General features: G+C 44.0%; 1 protein-coding gene across 1 annotated transcript in view; it reads right to left on the bottom strand.

Moving 5' to 3' along the window:
- Positions 1 to 23,425, bottom strand: part of LOC115201392 (cytohesin-3) — a 37,629-nt gene that overhangs the window by 12,493 nt on the left and 1,711 nt on the right. Inside the window, exons 2-6 of the mRNA XM_029764973.1 lie at positions 3,551 to 3,633; positions 2,961 to 3,025; positions 2,477 to 2,543; positions 2,080 to 2,198; positions 70 to 150 (exon numbers count right to left, since the gene is read on the bottom strand). Coding sequence (XP_029620833.1) covers positions 70 to 150; positions 2,080 to 2,198; positions 2,477 to 2,543; positions 2,961 to 3,025; positions 3,551 to 3,633 — 415 coding nt within the window. The remainder of the gene's footprint in view (positions 1 to 69; positions 151 to 2,079; positions 2,199 to 2,476; positions 2,544 to 2,960; positions 3,026 to 3,550; positions 3,634 to 23,425) is intronic.

Genomic DNA, 23,425 nt, shown 5'->3' on the forward strand with positions numbered 1-23,425 from the left:
TCAGTCCCTTTATAAAAACCAGTTTTGTTTAGTTTGTTCCCTGTTAGATGATGGAAACATGCAGCTCACCTTAAGGCCTGGACGAGGTTGAGGTCAGCAAACTCATGGAGCTCTACGAACGCCTGCAGCACCTTGAGGTTAAACTCATCTCTGGGGACACAAGGACAGGTATTCCAATCAGGAAGTGGTTTTTTTTCTCAAGGCATTTTTCCAAAGCAAAGAATGGTAATATTATCAAGGGAATATCCAAAACATTTCCTGGAGAAGAGATTGAATAGTTCCACACACACAGGTTGAGCCCAGAAGGGAAAAACAATATTTCCACTGCAAATGTTTAATTTTGCCCAAGCAGATGCCCTTTCCTTTGAATTTCAGAAAATTTTCTGCCTTCATTGATATACAAAACAACTCAGCAAGAGTCTGGAAGCAATCTTAACAGCTGGCCTATTGAAATGGATCCCAATACCTTGAGGTGCTGAGCTAATGAAGCTTGACATGGTCAAGGATGCATTTGATTGATGAAAAACAAGCCAACAGAATCCACACAGTCTTTTGTGAGAGAGATTTGTTGAAGACAGTCAACATCACCTTTGAAGCATAGTGGCCTGTGGTCCTCGGATGTTGTTTATTGAACATCCAATTGAATGTTCCTGAGCCTGACAACTCATTGTATTATGTATCGCTCATAAACTTCAGAAGGAAACCAAACTCAGGAAATGGTTCTGTAACAAAGTTTTCCAAGTAAATAAGAGTTGCTGTGTGTACAAAGAGAGACATGTCTGAGAAAGCTGATAAAAATCAACAGCTTTATTACTAATGTGTCTCTGAATCTCTGAATCTCACTTAAAACAATGATCTGTGAAAAAATCCAACCTTGTATTGTATCAACAGGAGCAATAAGAAGAGCTAGGAAATCAGGACAGGATTACTAACACATTACCAAAGATCCTGCCCGATTGTGTCATTTAAGACAGATCCGCCCACTCTCTCTCTCTCTCCATCCCTCTCTCGCTCTCTTTCTCTCCATTAAATCTGTAATTACAGTGTGTGTAATGATAGGTTCCAGATCCTCCCGTAAACTCAATTAGGACAAAATGCTAAGTATAGCCGCCCCACCAATGTTTACAGTTATTTCCACTGAGTGGGCTGGCTCTTTGATCATTACCACTGGGTTTAGAGGCGGGAATAGTGTAGGACGTTTGGGGGATCATAGATTTAACATCTAGACTCTTAATATTGACGACTGACTCCAACACACCCACGTCTGGCACACACTGGCACACACACGCACACACACACGTCTGGCACACACTGGCACACACACACACACACACGTCTGATGCAAACACACACACACACACGCACACACACACGTGTGATACAAACACACACAGTCTGATGCAAACACGCAAACACGCGCACACACACACACACACACACACACACACGTTTGATGCAAACACACACACGTCTGATACAAATACACACACACACAGTCTGATGCAAACACAGTCTGATGCAAACACACACACACACACACACAGTCTGATGCAAACACACACACAGTCTGCGTCACACTGGACATCTCTTTCAATACATAGACTCTCTCTCCATTCATCTATTCCTCCTGTTTTTCATATAACCTAACCTCCTGGTCTTTCACTTCTGATATCATCTGAAGCTGCCAACAATATTGTCTTTAAGTCCTTTAAACTGCCGTATCTCTAGTCCCAAGCTGACGCCCCTCTGTTACCTGACATTGTGTTTCTGGGTTGAGTTGTGGAGAATTAAGTCTTTTTTATTGCTACGCAGGTGTCCACAGTGAGCTGGCATAAGCGGGGGAGACGAGACCAGAGACACCCACGACGACTCTTTGCCAAGGTGATTTGTATTCCGAGGGAACCTGGTGGCCACTTTCATCAATAAATCCAGACCATAATATCCCGCAAGGATGGCCTTAGAATCGGCAAGCGAATGGACTAATCACGCGGTGGACATAAATCTGCAGCGCGGCTTTGGGAGCACGACAGGGAGGGGAAAAACAGTTTCTCTACTAGGTAGATAGATAGGATGGCTTACCGCTCCCCTAAGTAGTCTCCGATAACAGTCTTGTTCAGGCCCTCACCCTTGTAGAGGAACTGAGAGATGTCTTCTGGGGTGTGCTGCAGAAGGTCGTTCTCCAGGAGAAAGTGGATCCCCTGGAAACAAGATGGACGACAGACAGTGGGCTGTTTATCTCAATCAAGGGTGAATGATTGTAGCAGAGCAGTATATCACAGGGTTCCATTACTGGACAACACCCAGAAAACCAGGACTGAAATAAAAGACTTGAGGTCATGCATGCAAACGTGAACATAACTTTTCAATATACTGGACACAGCACCACCAAAAGCTATCCCAAGGCGGAATAAAATAATTAAGACGTGGCCATCCCTGAACCCCGAGGCTCTAGTTATACACATAAACATGAAAATACCTTCTTAGGATCCATGTTGAATTTCTTCCTCCCCATGGCGATTTGTTTGTTCCTCTGTGTTGTTTTGCTGTGAGACATGAAATGGAAGGAAAGCCATGAAAAACCTACAATACAACCAAGCAACCTCTCCTACAAAAACATGAATATTTCTTTACATGTAAAAAGCCACAGGTGCCTTTTTAACCTTCATCTGTTCGAACACCTGTGACCCATTAGTGCCTGTGACCCATTGAGCCAGATTTAAGACATGTCCTTTCTCACCGGAGATAACACTAGGGATCAACTAGTGATGGGAAACGAAGCAGGCTGATGGTGATAGATGAGATTATAAGGTAGTTCTGTCACATTTTGGTTGTGGAAGTTAGATACGGTTCATTGGCTAAGGTTGATTGAAAGCACTGCACAGAATTCTTCACTATTCAAGTTAGAACAGTGAAAAACTAATTCAAGCAACAGTGAATGAGACCATGGGCTGTTCACTCACCTTTCTCCTACACACGTTAGTTGCTCAATCTCAGTCATGACTTCAGCGATCTCAAACTTCAAGCGCTGAGAGGGGAAGAAAAATAAATAGAATTGGATTCTTGGAATAGGCTGTATTCTGAGAAAACTCTTCATGAGTGAAAGCAGTACTGTACAAGAACATACATTGAATGAACAGAGACACTGACAGAGATCCAAAATAGTAATTCTGAGAAAATGATAGAGGCTACAGATGTAGAATATTAATTTGACACGTTTCTCACTGCAGGAAAATAATCCTGCAGCAACAGGACATGATAACTATTGTGTGGATTATAATTAATGGACATTTTTGTAGAGATTGATACATTTTTTGTCAGGGCAAATCGATGGACATTTTAAAGTGGAAATTACAAACTTTATAAGTCTTTTTAAACTTTGAATACACTACAAGTTTGCATTTCCTGCGGTGCAGAACATTTCTTGCAACAACAGTATAATCAAATTAAGGTCCTACATCTGTACACGAGCATGTCAGAAAAATACAATACACTCTTCCTCAAAGCTTTCCCAGCTACTAAGCCGAGGCAAAGCAACTTCAAGGCTACCCACTTCAATATCATCCAGCAGCTCTCTCTTCCTCCGCCGGATGTTTGACAGCTCACCCCTCTCTTCCAGTGAGAGATCCTGAGGTACTAGAAGAGAGAGATCACAGGGGGAGAACATCCTAGTCTTACTGCCGATGCATCTTGTTACACTACGCGTCACACACATCAAAGCAGATACATTTGTCTTAATTAGTGAAAAAAAGGTGAATGGTCTTAACTATTCCACATGAAAGTGTTTTCTGACCCTTTTTAATGCTTGGGAATATTCTATTAATAAAACCAATCCAGATTAAGTTTCCGTTCATTAAAAGCGAATTTGGTAAATTAACGCAACCATCGCCCTCGACTCTTTAACCGCCCAAGGGCTTAGAGCTGAGGTGAAGCGAACACGAGTGCCCTCGCTCTCTCTCTCTCAATCCCCCTTTCTCTTTCATCCCTCTCTCCATCTCTATCCCTCTCTCCCCATCTCTATCCCTCTCTCCCCATCTCTCGATCTTTATCCCTCTCTCCCCTTCTCTCTCCCTCTCTCCCCATCTCTATCCCTCTCTCCATCTTTATCCCTCTCTCCCCATCTCTATCCCTCTCTCCCCATCTTTATCCCTCTCTCCCCATCTTTATCCCTCTCTCCCCATCTCTCCCCATCTTTATCCCTCTCTCCCCATCTTTATCCCTCTCTCCCCATCTCTCTCCATCTCTATCCCTCTCTCCCCATCTCTATCCCTCTCTCCCCATCTCTATCCCTCTCTCCCCATCTTTATCCCTCTCTCCCCATCTTTATCCCTCTCTCCCCATCTCTCCCCATCTTTATCCCTCTCTCCCCATCTTTATCCCTCTCTCTCCATCTTTATCCCTCTCTCCCCATCTTTATCCCTCTCTCCCCATCTCTCTCCATCTCTATCCCTCTCTCCATCTCTATCCCTCTCTCCCCATCTTTATCCCTCTCTCCCCATCTTTATCCCTCTCTCCCCATCTTTATCCCTCTCTCCCCTTCTCTCTCCCCATCTTTATCCCTCTCTCCCCATCTCTCTCCATCTCTATCCCTCTCTCCATCTTTATCCCTCTCTCCCCATCTCTATCCCTCTCTCCCCATCTCTATCCCTCTCTCCCCATCTCTCCCCATCTTTATCCCTCTCTCCCCATCTTTATCCATCTCTCTCCATCTTTATCCCTCTCTCTCCATCTTTATCCCTCTCTCCCCATCTTTATCCCTCTCTCCCCATCTCTCTCCATCTCTATCCCTCTCTCCCCATCTCTATCCCTCTCTCCATCTTTATCCCTCTCTCCCCATCTTTATCCCTCTCTCCCCATCTTTATCCCTCTCTCCCCATCTTTATCCCTCTCTCCCCATCTTTATCCCTCTCTCCCCATCTTTATCCCTCTCTCCCCATCTTTATCCCTCTCTCTCCATCTTTATCCCTCTCTCCCCATCTCTCCCCATCTTTATCCCTCTCTCCCCATCTCTCCCCATCTCTATCCCTCTCTCCCCATCTTTATCCCTCTCTCCCCCATCTCTCTCCATCTTTATCCCCCTCTCTTTCTCTCTCTCAGTGAAACCACCAGAGAAGGGTCACTGTGATCCGGCTTCATTAACCCAGCTAAGAGGAAGATAGATAGGCTATACACCCACTAAATCTCTCTTCATAAAGCAGGAACATGAAAAGCCTGATATCACTGCCAAGCCACTGCGTATAGATACTGTGGAAACATACTGTGTTTCCTTCACAGTTTCCCTTTATACAGAACCGAATAACATTACTAGTGAACTAAAGCCATGTCTTGCCAATGAAATAACATGGGAGCCTAGCACAAGAGATGCCCAGTGCTAATTTAGCAGTTGGCAACTAGAGTTCTTACAAGAGGTGCTCAGGGGTCTAAACACTGATCGCAGCAATGATATTAATAAGACTAACAATTAAACAAAAGCCTGTGTAAAGTATTTTTTTAAAATTGTATTAAACTTTTATTTAACTAGTGAAGTCAAAAGGATTGTTCCCTTAACTATTTTATGTAATCCTATGTTGCACTGTGTGTCTGGGGGTCAGGTAGTGAGACAGAGAGCCAGTTCAGGATTTCCTCCTGGTTCACTGTGCTGCTGTCTGTGTTGCTCTATGACAATGGAAGGGATGTGGAGCTGCAATAATCACTGACTGGAGTTCAACATCCAAATAGAGACAATAATTAGCTGGCTAACCTCGGGGTTAACCTCGCTTTGGTTATACAACCTAAGTGGAACTGTGACTGAATGTGATGCAATTAGTTTCAAGTTCAAGTTGACGCAGCTCTCAATTGAGAAATGGCTAAAGTTATTCTTTGAAGTGGCACAATGTTATCTATGATAGGAAATGTCTGCTCATTTCAATTTGGCCTATTTCAAAGCAGAAATGTACTGAATTTTTCTTATTATTACCAAGAACACACGAAATATCAAATCCTGTTTTCCAGAAACCCATTTGAGTCTATTTCTATAATAATGTGCGTCATCGACTCAACGCATATTAGATTATTGCTTTTTACAGCAAATATATTTCGACTTATGTAATTTGCTTTTTGGATGGATGATATTCTGCATAGAGAGAACATAGCCTGGTTTTTCCCCTGCCTGAGACAAGAGGTTCTAATATGTCTCCTGGTTAATAGGACCGTCTGGGTAAATTCATCTGGCTGATTACTATCTGATTCATCATGGACGTTAATGAGAAGGTGTATGGGAGCTAACCTGGTTAAACCTGACTGAACACTGCTCAGACTGAGCACACCACACGAGTGCAGCATTCCGTCTGGTTTAAGCAGCCTAGATGTAAGGCTGAGCTCCCTTCAGAAGCCTCCCTACACCACATCTGCTCTGACCATTATATCACCCTGCAAAACACACCTTCATCTATCAGATCAACAGGAAAACAAGCAAGGCAAAAGCAGGGAAGGTACATTTAAAACGGGTAATAAATGTACCCTTCTGGTCCAGTGGTGGTGGACATTAAACATTGAGATAGGGTAGGGGGTCTACAAATTAGATTGCTATTACAATCCACCCTGGCAACCGCCCTCTGACTAATCCAGGAAATGAGTTTAGTAGAGTCTCCAGTTGGCAGACAGAGAAAGAGTCATTTGTGAATCTAACAGGGTCCAGAGCTCTGACAGTCACAACAACTGAATGGTTCCTTTATCAACAAAACAAGTCTTCATCAGTCTTACTTTTAGCAGTCATTAATGTCTATTCACCAGTCTGTATTCCACCTGTTTACACCGTCTAGGTGCCACAGGTACACTACCGTTCAAAAGTTTAGGGTCACTTAGAAATGTCCTTGTTTTTGAAAGAAAAGCACAGTGCAAACTGGCTCTAACCAGAATAGAAAGAGGGGTGGGAGGCCCCGGTGGACAATTGAGCAAGAGGACAAGTACATTAGAGTGTCTAGTTTGAGAAACAGACGCCTCACAAGTCCTCAACTGGCAGCTTCATTAAATAGTACCTGCAAAACACCAGTCTCAACGTCAACAGTGAAGAGGCGACTCCGGGATGCTGGCCTTCTAGGCAGTGTTGCAAAGAAAAAGGTATATCTTAGACTGGCCAATAAAAAGAAAAGATTAAGATGGGCAAAAGAACACAGACACTGGACAGAGGAACTCTGCCAGCATCCCGGAGTTGCCTCTTCAGTGTTGAAGTTGAGACTGGTGATTTGTGGGTACTATTTAATGAAGCTGCCAGTTGAGGACTTGTGAGGCATCTGTTTCTCAAACTAGACACTAATGTACTTGTCCTCTTGCACAGTTGTGCACCGGGGCCTCCAACTCCTCTTTCTATTCTGGTTAGGGCCAGTTTGTGCTGTTCTGTGAAGGGAATAGTACACAGCGTTGTACGAGATCTACAGTTTCTTGGCAATTTCTTGCATGGAATAGCCTTAATTTCTCAGAACAAGAATAGACTGACGAGTTTCAGAAGAAAGGTCTTTGTTTCTGGCCATTTTGAGCCTGTAATCGAACCAGCAAATGCTGATGCTCAACTAGTCTAAAGGCCAGTTTTGTTGCTTCTTTAATCAAAAAACTGTTTTCAGCTGTGCTAACATAATTGCAAAAAGGTTTTCCAATTAGCCTTTTAAAATGACAAACTTGGATTAGCTAACACAACGTGCCATTGGAACACAGGAGTGATGGTTGCTGATAATGGGCCTCTGTACGCCTATGTAGATATTCCATTAAAAAATCAGCCATTTCCAGCTACAATAGTCATTTACAACATTAACAATGTCTACACTGTATTTCTGATCAATTTGATATTATTTTAATGGACAAAAAAAAAGTATTTTCTTTCAAAAACAAGCACATTTCTAAGTGACCCCAAACTTTTGAACAGTAGTGTATGTCAACACAGTTTTATCTGAATCTCAAATTGATTTGAGAGTTGCAGTTGAGTGCCACTGAAATAGCTACACATCTACTCTGTCAAATCTACTCCAGTGAGTGGAGTGACAGGTTGGGTTGAGCAGGTGCAAAAATGGCACCAGGGGGCAGGGGTTAAATAAACTCCAACATGAGCACCACAGAGCAGAGCCTCTATAAATCTATAAATAACCCTAACCCTCTATAAATTTACCCCCAAAACAAATCCCCTCAATCTCCTTTTAGGAGTAAATCCCTACGATGAAGTCCTCACCCAAAAACGACCAACTGTTCACTACCCTCCCTCTGCAACTGGGGTAGTTGATGATACAGGAACAGAGACAACTTCTGACTTGAGATCTGTGCACATTACTCTGTAGAATCTCTGACAGGATGGGATACATTTGGGGGTAAGAAAGCCCACCTCATTATGTTTAGTCAGCTTACAGTACAAAATAGCCTTGCACATGATACACATTCAAATAGACCTAAAACAGACTGTCCATTTCATCACATTTTAGCCACTTGTTGGAATGGAAAGTGTGATAAATCCTTAAATCAGAACCCCCACTCATCCCAGCTTGACCAGTGGAACAGAGTAGGACTTAGACCAAATCCCATACTCTGTTACTGTACATGGGCCAACTTCCCATTTTAAAAGCTAAACTGGGTAATGGGCACAGCCTGGCGGGTTGTCTTCACTGTCCCCTAGCTAGCCTGGTCTGTGTGTTGGAGCATGGGAGAACCCTGTCACTCCACTGGCCCCAGCAAAGAGATGGGATGAGATAGACAGGCCAGGCAGGCTGTCTCTGAAAGCCTCCTCTGGCTATAACCTGTAATCTGAAGCCTGTTGTCACCAATCCATTTAATTTTACACCACTTGGACTCCGCTCACTGGCCTCACATGCACGCACAAACACACATTTACAGGGACACACGTCATGCAGACACGCAGATGCAGAAGCACAGACAGACACGCGCACAGATACAAACACACATATACAGATGCATGCACATCAGTGGAGGCTGCTGAGGGAGGAAGGCTCATAATAATGGCTGGAACAGAATGAATGGAATGGCATCAAACATATGGAAACCATCGGTTTCCACTTATTCCGCTCCAGCCATTACTACATGCCCGTCCTCCCCAATTAAGGTGACACCAACCTCATCATGTCATACATACATACATACCTTAGGAGGCTGGGGGGGGGGGGCTATAGGAGGACGGGCTCATTGTAATGGATGGAATTGTATCAAACATCAAATTTATGGAATCCACAAGTTTGACTCCGTTCCATTTATTACATCAATTACAGTGAGCAGTCCTCCTATGGCTTCTCCAATCCAGCCTCCTCTGATACATACATACATACATACATACGGTGCATTCGGAAAGTATTCAGACCCCTCGACTTTTTGCACATTTTGTTAGGTCACAGCCTTATTCTAAAATTTATTAAATAGCTTTTTACCCTCATCAATCTAAACACAATACCCGATAATGACGAAACAAAAACAGTTTTTTAGAAATAACAAATTTATAAAAATGTATAAACTGAAATATCACATTTACATAAGTATTCAGACCTTTTACTCAGTACTTTGTTGAAGCACCTTAGGCAGCGATTACAGCCTCGAGTCTTCTTGGGTATGACACTACAAGCTTGGCACACCTGTATTTGGGGAGTTTCTCACATTCTTCTCTGCAGATCCTCTCAAGCTCTGTCAGGTTGGATGGGGAGCGTTGCTGCACAGGTATTTTCAAGTCTCTCCAGAGATGTTCCATCAGGTTCAACTCCGGGCTCTGGCAGGGCCACTCAAGGACATTCAGACACTTGTCCCGAAGCCACTCCTGCGTTGTCTTGGCTGTGTGCTTAGGGTCGTTGTCCTGTTGGACAAGGTTCACCTCCGCCCCAGTCCGATGTCCTGAGCAGGTTTTCATCAAGGATCTCTCTGTAATTTGCGCCGTTCATCTTTCCCTCGATCCTGACTAGTCTCCCAGTCCCTGCTGCTGAAAAACATCCCCACAGCATGATGCTGCCACCACCACCATGCTTCACCTGAGGGATGGTGCCAGGTTTCCTCCAGATGTGACACTTGGCATTCAGGCCAAAGAGTTCAATCTTGATTTCATCAGACCAGATCATCTTGTTTCACATGGTCTGACAGTCTTTAGGTGCCTTTTGGCAAACTCGAAGCAGGTTGTCATGCGCCTTTTACTGAGGAGTGTCTTCCATCTGGTCACTCTACCATAAAGGCCTAATTGGTGGAGTTCTGCAGAGATGGTTGTCCTTCTGGAAGGTTCTCCCATCTCCACAGAGAGACTCTAGAGCTCTGTCAGAGTGACCATCAGGTTCTTGGTCACCTCCCCGATCAAGGCCCTTCTTCCCTGATTGCTCAGTGGCCAATTCTAGAAAGTGTCTAGGTGGTTCCAAACTTCTTCCATTTAAGAATCATGGAGGCCACTGTGTTCTTGGGGACCTTCAATGCTGAAAAAAAAATTTGGTACCCTTCCCCAGATCTGTGCCTGGACACAATCCTGTCTCAGAGCTCTACGGACAATTCCTTCGACCTCATGGCTTGGTTTTTGCTCTGACATACACTGTCAGCTGTGGGACCTTATATAGACAGGTGTGTGCCTTTCCAAATCATGTCCAATCAATTAAAATGACCACAGGTGGACTTCAATCAAGTTGTAGAAACATCTCAAGGATGATCAATGGAAAATGGAAAGCTGACTCAAGTCTGCCAAAAAGCACCTGGAAGCACCTGGATGATCATCAAGACTCTTGGGAGAACGTTCTACAGACAGATGCGTCAAAAGTAGAACTTTTTGGACGACATTGGTCCCATGATGTCTGGCGAAAACCAAACCCTGCATTCCACAGTAAAAACCTCATACCAACGGTCAAGCATAGTGGTGGTAGTGGGATGCTTTGGGGATGCTTTGACAAAATTCCTCCACAGCGATGTGAGAGACTGATCAACAACTACAGGAAGCATTTGGTTTCAGTCATTGCAGCTAAAGGTGGCACAACCAGATATTTAGTGTAAGAGGGAATTACTTTTTCACACAGTGGAATTGGGTGTTGCATAAATGTGTTAATTAAATAAATATAATAAGTATTATTTTAATAATATTAGGTTTTGGATGAAGATCTGATAATATTCAGTATCAAAAATATGCAAAAAGAGAACATTTAAAAGCGAGCAAATACTTTTTCACAGCACTGTACATGCATACATACAAACTGTAGCACACACACAGAAACACGCTCGTGCTGCCAGCTGGCTTTAAACCCGCTAACACCCACCCCCACAGCTCTTAATCCCAATCGGACCATGGGGCTGACGGCCACAGTGGAAGTGGGATGTATACAGTGCACACACACAGATGTTGTTTCCAATGGCCAGCCAGCCAGCCACTCTTTCCCTCTCTTCAGTAACCTACTTTGGCAGTGACAACACGGACAGACACAGTAACAAACATTTGTAGTCTTGTTTAGCTGTATGGAGATGCGACCTGGCAGTTTGTCAAGACGCAAGAATGTGTGGAATGATTAGTACAGGGCAAGCCAAAGGGCAATGGGTTATGATGAGTGTGTGTACTGTACTCTGTATGTTAGTCAGTGTAGCTAATGGAAGTGTATTATTTTAATGAACGTATAATCCGGCTGTTGTTTGGCCTTTTCAATAGTTGAGTATGTTGCACCTCACTGCTTTGTGGATCCAGAAGAAAAAAAAATAATACTATAAATGTGTATCTATGAATGTGTGTATACAACTATGCAGGAGCGATCACTATACCATTATTTTGCAGTAATAGCTCATGTTTGGGTGAGTGGAGAGCAAAGATTGTGGGGGGTAATATCTTGGGGTTTAGCTACTAGAGCAGGATCTAGTACCAGGGTCTAGAGAGATCTAAGATCTAGTACTGGGGGGCTAAACCAAACTGCCATCCAATGATTGCATTGTTTAATCTGCTGTTTTAAGGAGCGGGAGCAGACCCCTGCTAGGGGGTGACCCATCCATCCGGGTGGTCCCTCCCTCCACCCTGGTCTGTCCAGACATCATGTCCCCTCATGTCCAACATCTGCTCAGGATCACCACTAGAATGTAAATATTTGATTTGATGTGCTGGGGCCTTATATCAGCTAGGGCCTGATACTTCACGCCCATATGCCTGCTGCCAGTACATTCATATTTCTGTAGATTTGATACACCTTGGAATGAGATTGATGCTGTTTCTGGCACCCACTTCTAATCAGAGAGCTTGATGGGGGTCGAGTGACTGAAGACTGAAGACAAACCACTGCCTGGCGATTGTTGCCTGGAAGTCCAGGATGTTGATGCTTGTCTATTCTGACCAGGCGGAGCAAAGCTGTCTTTGGCTGACCTGCTGGAGGCTTGAAAGACTAGACACACAGGCCACTTCAAAATAACAGTCATAGAACACCTAAGACATTTACTGACTTCTGTGTTATATATTGTGTTGTTAGGGTGAACGTTTGTACAATCTATAAGCACACCTTTGACGTCTACCTGTACATCTTGTGTAGTTACAATCTATAAGCACACCTTTGACGTCTACCTGTACATCTTGTGTAGTTACTAGCTATAAGCACACCTTTTAGAATCCCTGAAAACACAAGCACAGCACACTTCTTCCTTTTAGAATCCCTGAAAACACAAGCACAGCACACTTCTTCCTTTTAGAATCCCTGAAAACACAAGCACAGCACACTTCTTCCTTTTAGAATCCCTGAAAACACAAGCACAGCACACTTCTTCCTTTTAGAATCCCTGAAAACACAAGCACAGCACACTTCTTCCTTTTAGAATCCCTGAAAACACAAGCACAGCACACTTCTTCCTTTTAGAATCCCTGAAAACACAGGCACAGCACACTTCTTCCTTTTAGAATCCCTGAAAACACAAGCACAGCACACTTCTTCCTTTTAGAATCCCTGAAAACACAAGCACAGCACACTTCTTCCTTTTAGAATCCCTGAAAACACAAGCACAGCACACTTCTTCCTTTTAGAATCCCTGAAAACACAAGCACAGCACACTTCTTCCTTTTAGAATCCCTGTGAACTCTAAATAGGTGTTCTGGTTCTACATTCTTGTCTTCTCAGGGCCACAGGGCTGAGGGCTCCAGAGAGTAGAGCTGGGATGATAAACCGAAAATGATCGATACAGACCGAACCAACCATTTATTGAGGACATTTTACTGATATCGATAAGTAGCCTTTACTAGAGGAATGTGACATTTGAAATGAAATAAGTCCTAATATAGGCTATCGCTAACGGAACAATTGATAGCCACAACATTCAATGTAGTAGTAGTAGTTTAAAGGGTAATGTAAAAAAGTAACTGGTGCACACTAATGTTGTAAACTTAGCGTTCAATTGATCGTTATCGTGATAATTCAGTCAATTTATCATGATATGGATTTTTGTCCATATCGCCCAGCTCTACCAGAGAGCAGCAGTTACCTAGCCTGGCCAAGAAACACACACAACCCACGTAGCCTCCATCCAGCCTCCATCCAGCCTCCATCCAGCCTCCATCCAGCCTCCATCCAGCCTCCATCCAGCCTCCATCCAGCCTCCATCCAGCCTCTAACTACCCCCTTAATATTGGATCTACTTCCATTAAGTTCCCCTACTAGTGAAATAAGATAATTATTACTCAAGGAAAGTACGGTCTCTCGCTCGCTCTCTTTTGCTAATTCTCAGTCTCTCCTTCTACATCTCTTCTCCTCTATCTGAACTCCATCCCTGTCTGTCTCTCTTCTCCTCTATCTGAACTCCATCCCTGTCTGTCTCTCTTCTCCTCTATCTGAACTCCATCCCTGTCTGTCTCTCTTCTCATTCTTCCTAATTTGATAACTCATTAACAATCGAGGCAATATACTGCATCCAAACAAAATGATTTGTGGGACATGCCAACTCTTCCAGACAGTCGTACGTGCTAGTCCACTACCCTCTCTTCTATGGCACTGAAAACACCTTGGGAAGCCTCCTCAGTATTCTCCATAATCAATTCCATATGTGGTGTTTCTCTACAGACGAGGCAGCAGTACTGGAATCCTTTAAGAGTCCCTCTCAATCCCTCCTTAAACCTAGTCTGTGCAGTGCCAATGATGCCTCACCCCTTAAGCAGTGTGTGTGTGTGTGTGTGTGTGTGTGTGTGTGTGTGTGTGTGTGTGTGTGTGTGTGTGTGTGTGTGCGTGCGTGCGTGCGCGTACGTGCGTCTACTGTCTAGCCTAATCCTTCAATGTTGTCCCACAATACACTGAACTCAATCTTAACAGTCAAAATGAACGGAATTCTTTTTTTCGAAATCTCCTTTTAAGCTGTTTCAATAAGGCAACATGGTAGGAGGCCTCAAAGGCTACTTTAAGGATGGAAAAACAGATTATATTCTCATTCTGGTCATCTCAAAAGAATCAAGTCAAAGCCTATTTTGGGCTTTAAATATAACATGTATCATATAGCACACAGAGTAGAAATATGTCATAAAGATACAGTGGAGAAGGAAGACAGTAAGACACAGGATGGTAAAAGAAAACATAAGAAAGAAAACAGGACTTACTCTGAAAAACTAGAAGGGCAGAGAGAGAAACAGCTGCGTAGGGGGGCTAGTTCGTTGACTGGCTGTATCTGATGGAGCCATATAGCCTATGGCTGTAGCTAGCAGATGCCTTGTGCAAGCCAGAAGGCCCTCCAGGCAGTGTTCGAGCTACAGACCAGCCAAAAGGCACCCACAGCATGGCAATAATGACTTCCTAATGTCCCCTCACACCCCTCACCCTACCGCCACAACGAAGACTGCTGGCCAACGAAATAGACCTATAGTGTATATTCAGGGCAGGAAACCACTCATGTCTGGATTCATATGAAACTTCAACACCCCAAAGACTCAAGCAGTTTGTATTGATGTTCTTCTTAAAGAACATGTATGTTTCCATGCCCAGTGAGAATGATAAATGGCATAATTATAGTCTCCAAGATACAGAATGAAAGCCAAAGGACTTGACAGTAAAATGGAGATGAATTCAACATAAAAGAATAAAGTATTCATTTGAAAAAATACTTGTTGTCAAGGTGCCCATTTCTGATAAGAAAAGCCTACTGACAGATACAACTGCCCCTCAACACCGCAACCTACAGTCCCAAAGAACAAATACACACAATCATGCACACACACACACACACAAATCATGCACAAACACAGACACTTTCTGCCCAGAGAGAATGGAAGGAAAGGGGTTTCCCACTTGGTGTTTCCCACGGTCAGATAGAAGAAAGCGTGTTGAAAGAGAGAGGGTGTCACTAAGGTTATCAGGATCCGGACACAAGAAATACTGACAAGACACACAGCACTCAGTATAAAGCCCATTCCAACAGAGCACTCAGTATAAAGCCCATTCCAACATTCCAACAGAGCACTCGGTAAAAAGCCCATTCCAACAGAGCACTCGGTAAAAAGCCCATTCCAACAGAGCACTCGGTAAAAAGCCCATTCCAACAGAGCACTCGGTAAAAAGCCCATTCCAACAGAGCACTCGGTAAAAAGCCCATTCCAACAGAGCACTCAGTAAAAAGCCCATTCCAACAGAGCACTCAGTATAAAGCCCATTCCAACAGAGCACTCAGTATAAAGCCCATTCCAACAGAGCACTCAGTATAAAGCCCATTCCAACAGAGCACTCAGTATAAAGCCCATTCCAACAGAGCACTTAATAAAAACACCATTCAAACAGAACACTTAATAAAAACACCATTCAAACAGAGCACTTTCCTTTATCCCCCTGACGAAGGCAAAGCTGAAAATGTCCCTGCAGAAACTAGAGGAAATAGAGGCTCTAAAAACCCACAACCAGCATCAAGTGAGCGCTGGACAATTTGTAGGACTACAAAGTATTTAATTTCTGCTTTCACTCTACCAGCCTAACTACACAATGAGTCTATAAAATAGACTTTGTGCCATACAACACTTGTGATTTAGGGTCTGTTTTACACAATGTGAGCGCAGACGTCTGTCTTGTGGCATGTAAACAGCACAGAGGAGTGCGCCAAGTGTGTAGAAGTAGGAGTAAACACGCATTAATGAATTCCATATTCTACTCTACTCACTGCCCTAGTTTCTCAGAGTGTGCCGGAGTGTGTGTGTGTTGTGTTCTTCTGTGTAATTATCTCTGTTCTCCTATGAGAGGCAGTATGCATGCTCACTATCAGCACATATAAGAACATGAACTAATCCTATATCATGGCCCTTTTTCCCCTCTCCTTGTTAGCAGGCAGTAAACGGAGGCGGAACAAATTATGCCCCAACTTTAACCATATGCCGCACAGTACAGCTCCATGACATTATGAAGCGTTACACTCTGCACAGCACTGATTTGAGTTTAAGGGTTTTGGCTTGAATTAAAAAGGCATTTTAACCAGCGCTACTCTGACTACCAGGGGTAAATTTAGCATGCCAGCATAGTGTACAGTATGATTTGAGCGCACACACACATTTTACTAGACACTTGTATCCAGAGCAAATAGGATTAAGTGCCTAGCTCAAGGGCACATTGGCAGATGTTTCATCAATGTCACGGTTGTTCGAAGGAGCGGACCAAGATGTAGCGTTTCCGTAGTTCTACATATTTATTAAAAGTGAAACTGAATGCAATACATTAATAACTTGAAAATACAAAACAACAAACCGTGACGCAGAGAGGACGACACACTACTCAATAGACAATAACATGCAGAAACACCCCTACTAAATATGACCTCCAATCAGAGGCAACGAGGACCAGCTGCCTCCCATTGAAGGTCAACCCAATAAACCCCAACCTAGAACTACAACATAGAAATAGAAAACATAGAACAAACACAAAAACACCATCTGTCACGCCCTGACCACTCTACCATAGAAAATAACAACTTATTTTGGTCAGGACGTGACAGTACCCCCCCTAAAGGTGCAGACTCCGAATGCACACGGTCAAAAAAAAAATACAAAATTAAAACACAAAACACAAAGGGAGGGTAGGGTGGGTGACTAATGTCTATGGCGGCGGCTCTGGTTCCGGGCGTAGTACCCCCAACTCCCGCTGATCCCCCCGCTTCTGTATGTCCGGAGGAACCAGACCATGGATCATCGCCGGAGGCGTCGGACCTCTAACCGCCGCCATAGAAGACTCTGGGCTAAAGGCCGCCGCTGAAGACACTGGGCTGCAGACCGCCGCTGGAGGCTCTGGGCTGCAGACCGCCGCTGGAGGCTCTGGGCTGCAGACCGCCGCTGGAGGCTCTGGGCTGCAGACCGCCGCTGGAGGCTCTGGGTTGCAGACCGCCGCTGGAGGCTCGGGGCTGAGGAGCGTCGCTGGAGGCTCGGGGCTGAGGAGCGTCGCTGGAGGCTCAGGGCTGAGGAGCGTCGCTGGAGGCTCAGGGCTGAGGAGCGTCGCTGGGGGCCGAGTGCTCACAGCAGGCACTGGCTGTACCGGGTTATGGATGCACACTGGAGGCCTGATGCGTCGGACTGGCTTTGGAGGCATCAGACTAGTAACACGCACCTCAGGGCGAGTGCGGGGAGCAGGAACAGGACGTACTGGGTAAGGCAGACGCACTAGAGGCCTAATGCGTGGGCTGGCTTTGGAGGCGCCAGACTAGTAGCACGCACCTCAGGGTGAGTGCGGGGAGCTGGAACAGGATGTACTGGGCTGTGAAGGCGTACTGGAGGTCTGGAGCTTATGGCTGGCACAACCCGTCCTGGCTGAATGCCAATCTTAGCCCGACAACGATGAGGAGCTTTCACCAAGCGCACCGGGCTGTGAATGCGTATGGGCGATACAGTGCGCATTACCGCATAGCTAGGTGCTTGCCTCGTCACCCGCTCCCCATGGTAAGCACGGGGAGTTGGCTCAGGTCTCCATCCTGACTTAGCAAAACTCCCCGTGTGCCCCCCCCAAAAAATGTTTTGGGGGCTGCCTCTCGCACTTGCCTTTCGGTGCATACAGTGGGGGAAAAAAGTATTTGATCCCCTGCTGATTTTGTATGTTTGCCCACTGATAAAGAAAGGATCAGTCTATAATTTTAATGGTAGGTTTATTTGAACAGTGAGAGACAGAATAACAACAAAAATATCCAGAAAAACGCATGTCAAAAATGTTATAAATTGATTTGCATTTTAATGAGGGAAATAAGTATTTGACCCCCTCTCAATCAGAAAGATTTCTGGCTCCCGGGTGTCTGTTATACAGGTAACGAGCTGAGATTAGGAGCACACTCTTAAAGGGAGTGCTCCTAACCGCAGCTTGTAACCTGTAAAAAAGACACGTCCACAGACGCAATCAATCAATGAGATTCCAAACTCTCCACCATGGCCAAGACCAAAGAGCTCTCCAAGGATGTCAGTGACAAGATTGTAGACCTACACAAGGCTGGAATGGGCTACAAGACCATCGCCAAGCAGCTTGGTGAGAAGGTGACAACATTTGGTGCGATTATTCGCAAATGGAAGAAACACAAAAGAACTGTCAATCTCCCTCGGCCTGGGGCTCCATGCAAGATCTCACCTCGTGGGGTTGCAATGATCATGAAAACGGTGAGGAATCAGCCCAGAACTACACGGGAGGATCTTGTCAATGATCTCAAGGCAGCTGGGACCATTGTCACCAAGAAAACAATTGGTAACACACTACGCCGTGAAGGACTGAAATCCTGCAGCGCCCTCAAGGTCCCCCTGCTCAAGAATACATATACATGCCCGTCTGAAGTTTGCCAATGAACATCTGAATGATTCAGAGGACAACTGGTGAAAGTGTTGTGGTCAGTTGAGACCAAAATGGAGCTCTTTGGCATCAACTCAACTCGCCATGTTTGGAGGAGGAGGAATGCTGCCTATGACCCCAAGAACATCATCTCCACCGTCAAACATGGAGGTGGAAACATTATGCTTTGGGGGTGTTTTTCTGCTAAGGGGACAGGACAACTTCACCGCATCATTTGACGGGGCCATGTACTGTCAAATCTTGGGTGAGAACCGCCTTCCCTCAGCCAGGGCATTGAAAATGGGTCGTGGATGGGTATTCCAGCATGACAATGACCCAAAACGCACGGCCAAGACAACAAAGGAGTAGCTCAAGAAGAAGCACATTAAGGTCCTGGAGTGGCCTAGCTAGTCTCCAGACCTTAATCCCATAGAAAATCTGTGGAGGGAGCTGAAGGTTCGAGTTGCCAAACGTCAGCCTCGAAACCTTAATGACTTGGAGAAGATCTGCAAAGAGGAGTGGGACAAAATCTCTCCTGAGATGTGTGCAAACCTGGTGGCCAACTACAAAAAAGGTCTGGCCTCTGATTGCCAACAAGGGTTTTGCCACCAAGTACTAAGTCATGTTTTGCAGAGGGGTCAAATACTTATTTCCCTCATTAAAATGGAAATAATTTTGTAACATTTTTGACATGCGTTTTTCTGGATTTTTTTGTTGTTATTCTGTCTCTCACGGTTCATATAAACCTACCATTAAAATTGTAGACTGATAATTTCTTTGTAAGTGGGCAAACGTACAAAATCAGCAGGGGATCAAATACTTTTTTCCCCCACTGTATAACGCCTCGTAGTATCGTCACTCTGCCGTCGCTGCCTCAAGTTCCTCCTTCGGTCGGCGATACTCCCCAGCCTGACTCCAGGGTCCTTCCCCGTCCAAAATCTGCTCCCATGTTCATTCCTCCTGCTGCTCCTTCTTTCGCTGCTTGGTCCTTTGTTGGTGGGTTAGTCTGTCACGGTTGTTCGAAGGAGCGGACCAAGATGCAGCGTTTTCGTAGTTCCACATATTTATTAAAAATGAAATTGAATGCAATACATTAATAACTTGAAAATACAAAACAACAAACTGACGCAGAGAGGACGACACACTGCTCAAAAGACAGTAACCCACCAACAACATGCAGAAACACCCCTACTAAATATGACCTCCAATCAGAGGCAACGAGGACCAGCTGCCTCCAATTGAAGGTCAACCCAATAAACCCCAACCTAGAAAGACAAACTAGAACTACAACATAGAAATAGAAAACATAGAACAAACACAAAAACACCCCCTGTCACGCCCTGACCACTCTACCATAGAAAATAACAACTTATTTTGGTCAGGACGTGACAATCAAGTAGGCTCAGGATTCGAACCAACGCTCTTAACCGCTAGGCTACCTTCTGCCCTTTAACCTTAATTTAACCAGGCAGGGGTTATGTAGAGTAGAGGTCGACTGATTATAATTTTTCAACGCCGATACCAATACCGATTATTGGGGGACCCCCCCCCAAAAAAAGTCTATACCGATTAATCGGCCGATTTTTTACAAATATTTGTAATAATGACAATTACAACAATACTGAATGAACACTTATTTTAACCTAATATAATACATCAATAAAATCTATTTAGCCTCAAATAAATAATGAAACATGTTCAATTTGGTTTAAATAATGCAAAAACAAAGTGTTGGAGAAGAAAGTAAAAGTGCAATATGTGCCATGTAAGAAAGCTAACACATTCTTAACTGACGTTTAAGTTCCTTGCTCAGAACATGAGAACATATGAAAGCTGGTGGTTCCTTTTAACATGAGTCTTCAATATTCCCAGGTAAGAAGTTTTAGTTTGTAGTTATTATAGGAATTAGAGGACTATTTCTCTCTATACGATTTGTATTTCATATACCTTTGACTATTTGATGTTCTTATAGGCACTTTAGTATTGCCAGTGTAACAGTATAGCTTCCGTCCCTCTCCTCGCTCCTACCTGGGCTCGAACCAGGAACACATCGACAACAGCCACCCTCGAAGCAGCGTTACCCATGCAGAGCAAGGGGAACAACTACTCCAAGTCTCAGAGCGAGTGAAGTCACAGATTGAAACGCTATTAGCGCGCACCCCGCTAACTAGCTAGCCATTTCACATCGGTTACACCAGCCTAATCTCGGGAGTTGATAGGCTTGAAGTCATAAACAGCGCAATACTTGAAGCATTGCAAGAGCTGCTGGCAAACACACGAAAGAGCTGTTTGAATGAATGCTTATGAGCCTGCTGGTGCCTACCATCACTCAGTCAGACTGCTCTATCAAATCATAGACTTAATTATAACATAATAAATACGAGCCTTTGGTCATTAAAATGGTAAAATCCGGAAACTATCATTTCGAAAACAAAACGTTTATTTTTTCAGTGAAATACGGAACCGTTCCGTATTTTATCTAACGGATGGCATCCCTAAGTCTAAATATTGCTGTTACATTGTACAACCTTCAATGTTATGTCATAATTATGTACAATTCTGGCAAATTAATTACGGCCTTTGTTAGGAATAAATGGACTTCACAGTTTGCAATGAGCCAGGCGGCCCAAACTGCTGCATATACCCTGACTGCTTGCACAGAACGCAAGAGAAGTGACACATATTGCCCTAGTTATAAGAAATTCATGTTAGCAGGCAATATTAACTAAATATGCTGGTTTAAAAATATATACTTGTGTATTGATTTTAAAGAAAGGCAGTGATGTTTATGGTTAGGTACATTGGTGCAACGACAGTGCTTTTTTCGCAAATGCGCTTGTTAAATAATCACCCGTTTGTCGAAGTAGGCTGTGATTCAATAAAAAATTAACAGGCACCGCATCGATTATATGCAACGCAGGACAAGCTAGATAAACTAGTAATTATGTTAAGATTGATTGTTTTTTATAAGATTAATGCTAGCTAGCAACTTACTTGGCTTCTTGCTGCCCTCGCGTAACAGGTAGTCAGCCTGCCACGCAGGCTCCTCGTGAAGTGCAATGTAAGGCAGGTGGTTAGAGCATTGGACTAGTAACTGGAAGGTTGCAAAAACAAATCCCCGAGCTGACAAGGTAAAAATCTGTCGTTCTGCCCCTGAACAAGGCAGTTAACCCACCGTTCCTAGGCCGTCATTGAAGATAAGAACACATTCTTAACTGACTTGCCTAGTTAAATAAAGGTGTAAAAAAAATAATTATAATAAAAGAAAAGAAATCCGAAAATCGGTGTCCAAAAATACCGATTACCAATTGTTATGAAAACTTGAGATCGGCCCTAATTATTCGGTCATTCCGATTAAATCAGTCGACCTATAATGTAGAGCATGAAAAGGGTTAACGCTACAGAAACAGGATGGACCAGTGTGGGCTGAGGAGGGGTGAGATATGTAGAGGGTCCCCTCTTCAGCATCTGCTAATCTCTCACAGTTTAACTGCCAAACAGTTATTCTGCTTCTCTTCTCAAGACAAATGTTTACAACTCATTTACATGGCCTTCGCCCCCTGCCTTGGGATGGGGCTGGAAGATTATCCTGTTTGGATTTGGTGTTCGTGTGTGAGATTGTGTAAATGTGTGTAAGATTGTGTATCTCAACCCTCCTGTGTGTGTGTGTGTGGGGGGGGGGGGGGGGGGGGGGGGATCAAACTATACTGTGTGTGGGTCTTCTCTTGTATCATGCAAGCAGTAGACCTATGGGGTGCCATAGGCTGTAGTTTATCACTGTCACTTAAATACAGTTGAAGTCGGAAGTTTACATACAATTTAGCCAAATACATTTAAACTCAGTTTTTCACAATTCCTGACATTTAATCCTAGTAAAAATGCCCTGTTTTAGGTCAGTCAGGATCACCACTTTATTTTAAGAATGTGAAATAATAGTAGAGAATTATTTATTTCAGCTTTTAATACACAAGTTTACCTACACTCAATTAGTATTTGGTAACATTGCCTTTTAATTGTTTAGCTTGGGTCAAACGTTTCGTGTAGCCTTCCACAAGCTTCCCACAATAAGTTGGGTGAATTTTGGCCCATTCCTCCTGACAGAGCTGGTGTAACTGAGTCAGGTTTGTAGGCCTCCTTGCCCGCACACGCTTTTTCAGTTCTGCCCACAGATTTTCTATGGGATTGAGGTCAGGGCTTTGCGATGGCCACTCCAATACCTTGACTTTGTTGTCCTTAAGCCATTTTGCCACAACTTTGGAAGTATGCTTGGGGTTATTGTCCATTTGGAAGACCCATTTGTGACCAAGCTTTAACTTCCTGACTGATATCTTGAGATGTTGCCTCATTATAGCCACATAATTTTCCTTCCTCATGATGTCATCTATTTTGTGAAGTGCACCAGTCCCTCCTGCAGCAAAGCACCCCCACAACATGATGCTGCCACCCCCGTGCTTCACGGTTGGGATAGTGTTCTTCGGCTTGCAAGCCCCCCCTTTTTCCTCCAAACATAACGATTGTCATAATGGCCAAACAGTTCTAATTTTGTTTCACCAGACCAGAGGACATTTCTCCAAAAAGTACAATCTTTGCCCCCATGTGCAGTTACAAACCGTAGTCTGGCTTTTTTATGGCGGTTTTAGAGCAGTGGTTTCTTTCTTGCTGAGCGGCCTTTCAGGTTATGTCGAAATAGAACTCGTTTTTACTGTGGATATAGATACTTTCGTACCTGT

The sequence above is a fragment of the Salmo trutta genome, chromosome 10 (assembly GCF_901001165.1).
Source record: "Salmo trutta chromosome 10, fSalTru1.1, whole genome shotgun sequence".
NCBI lineage: Eukaryota > Metazoa > Chordata > Actinopteri > Salmoniformes > Salmonidae > Salmo > Salmo trutta.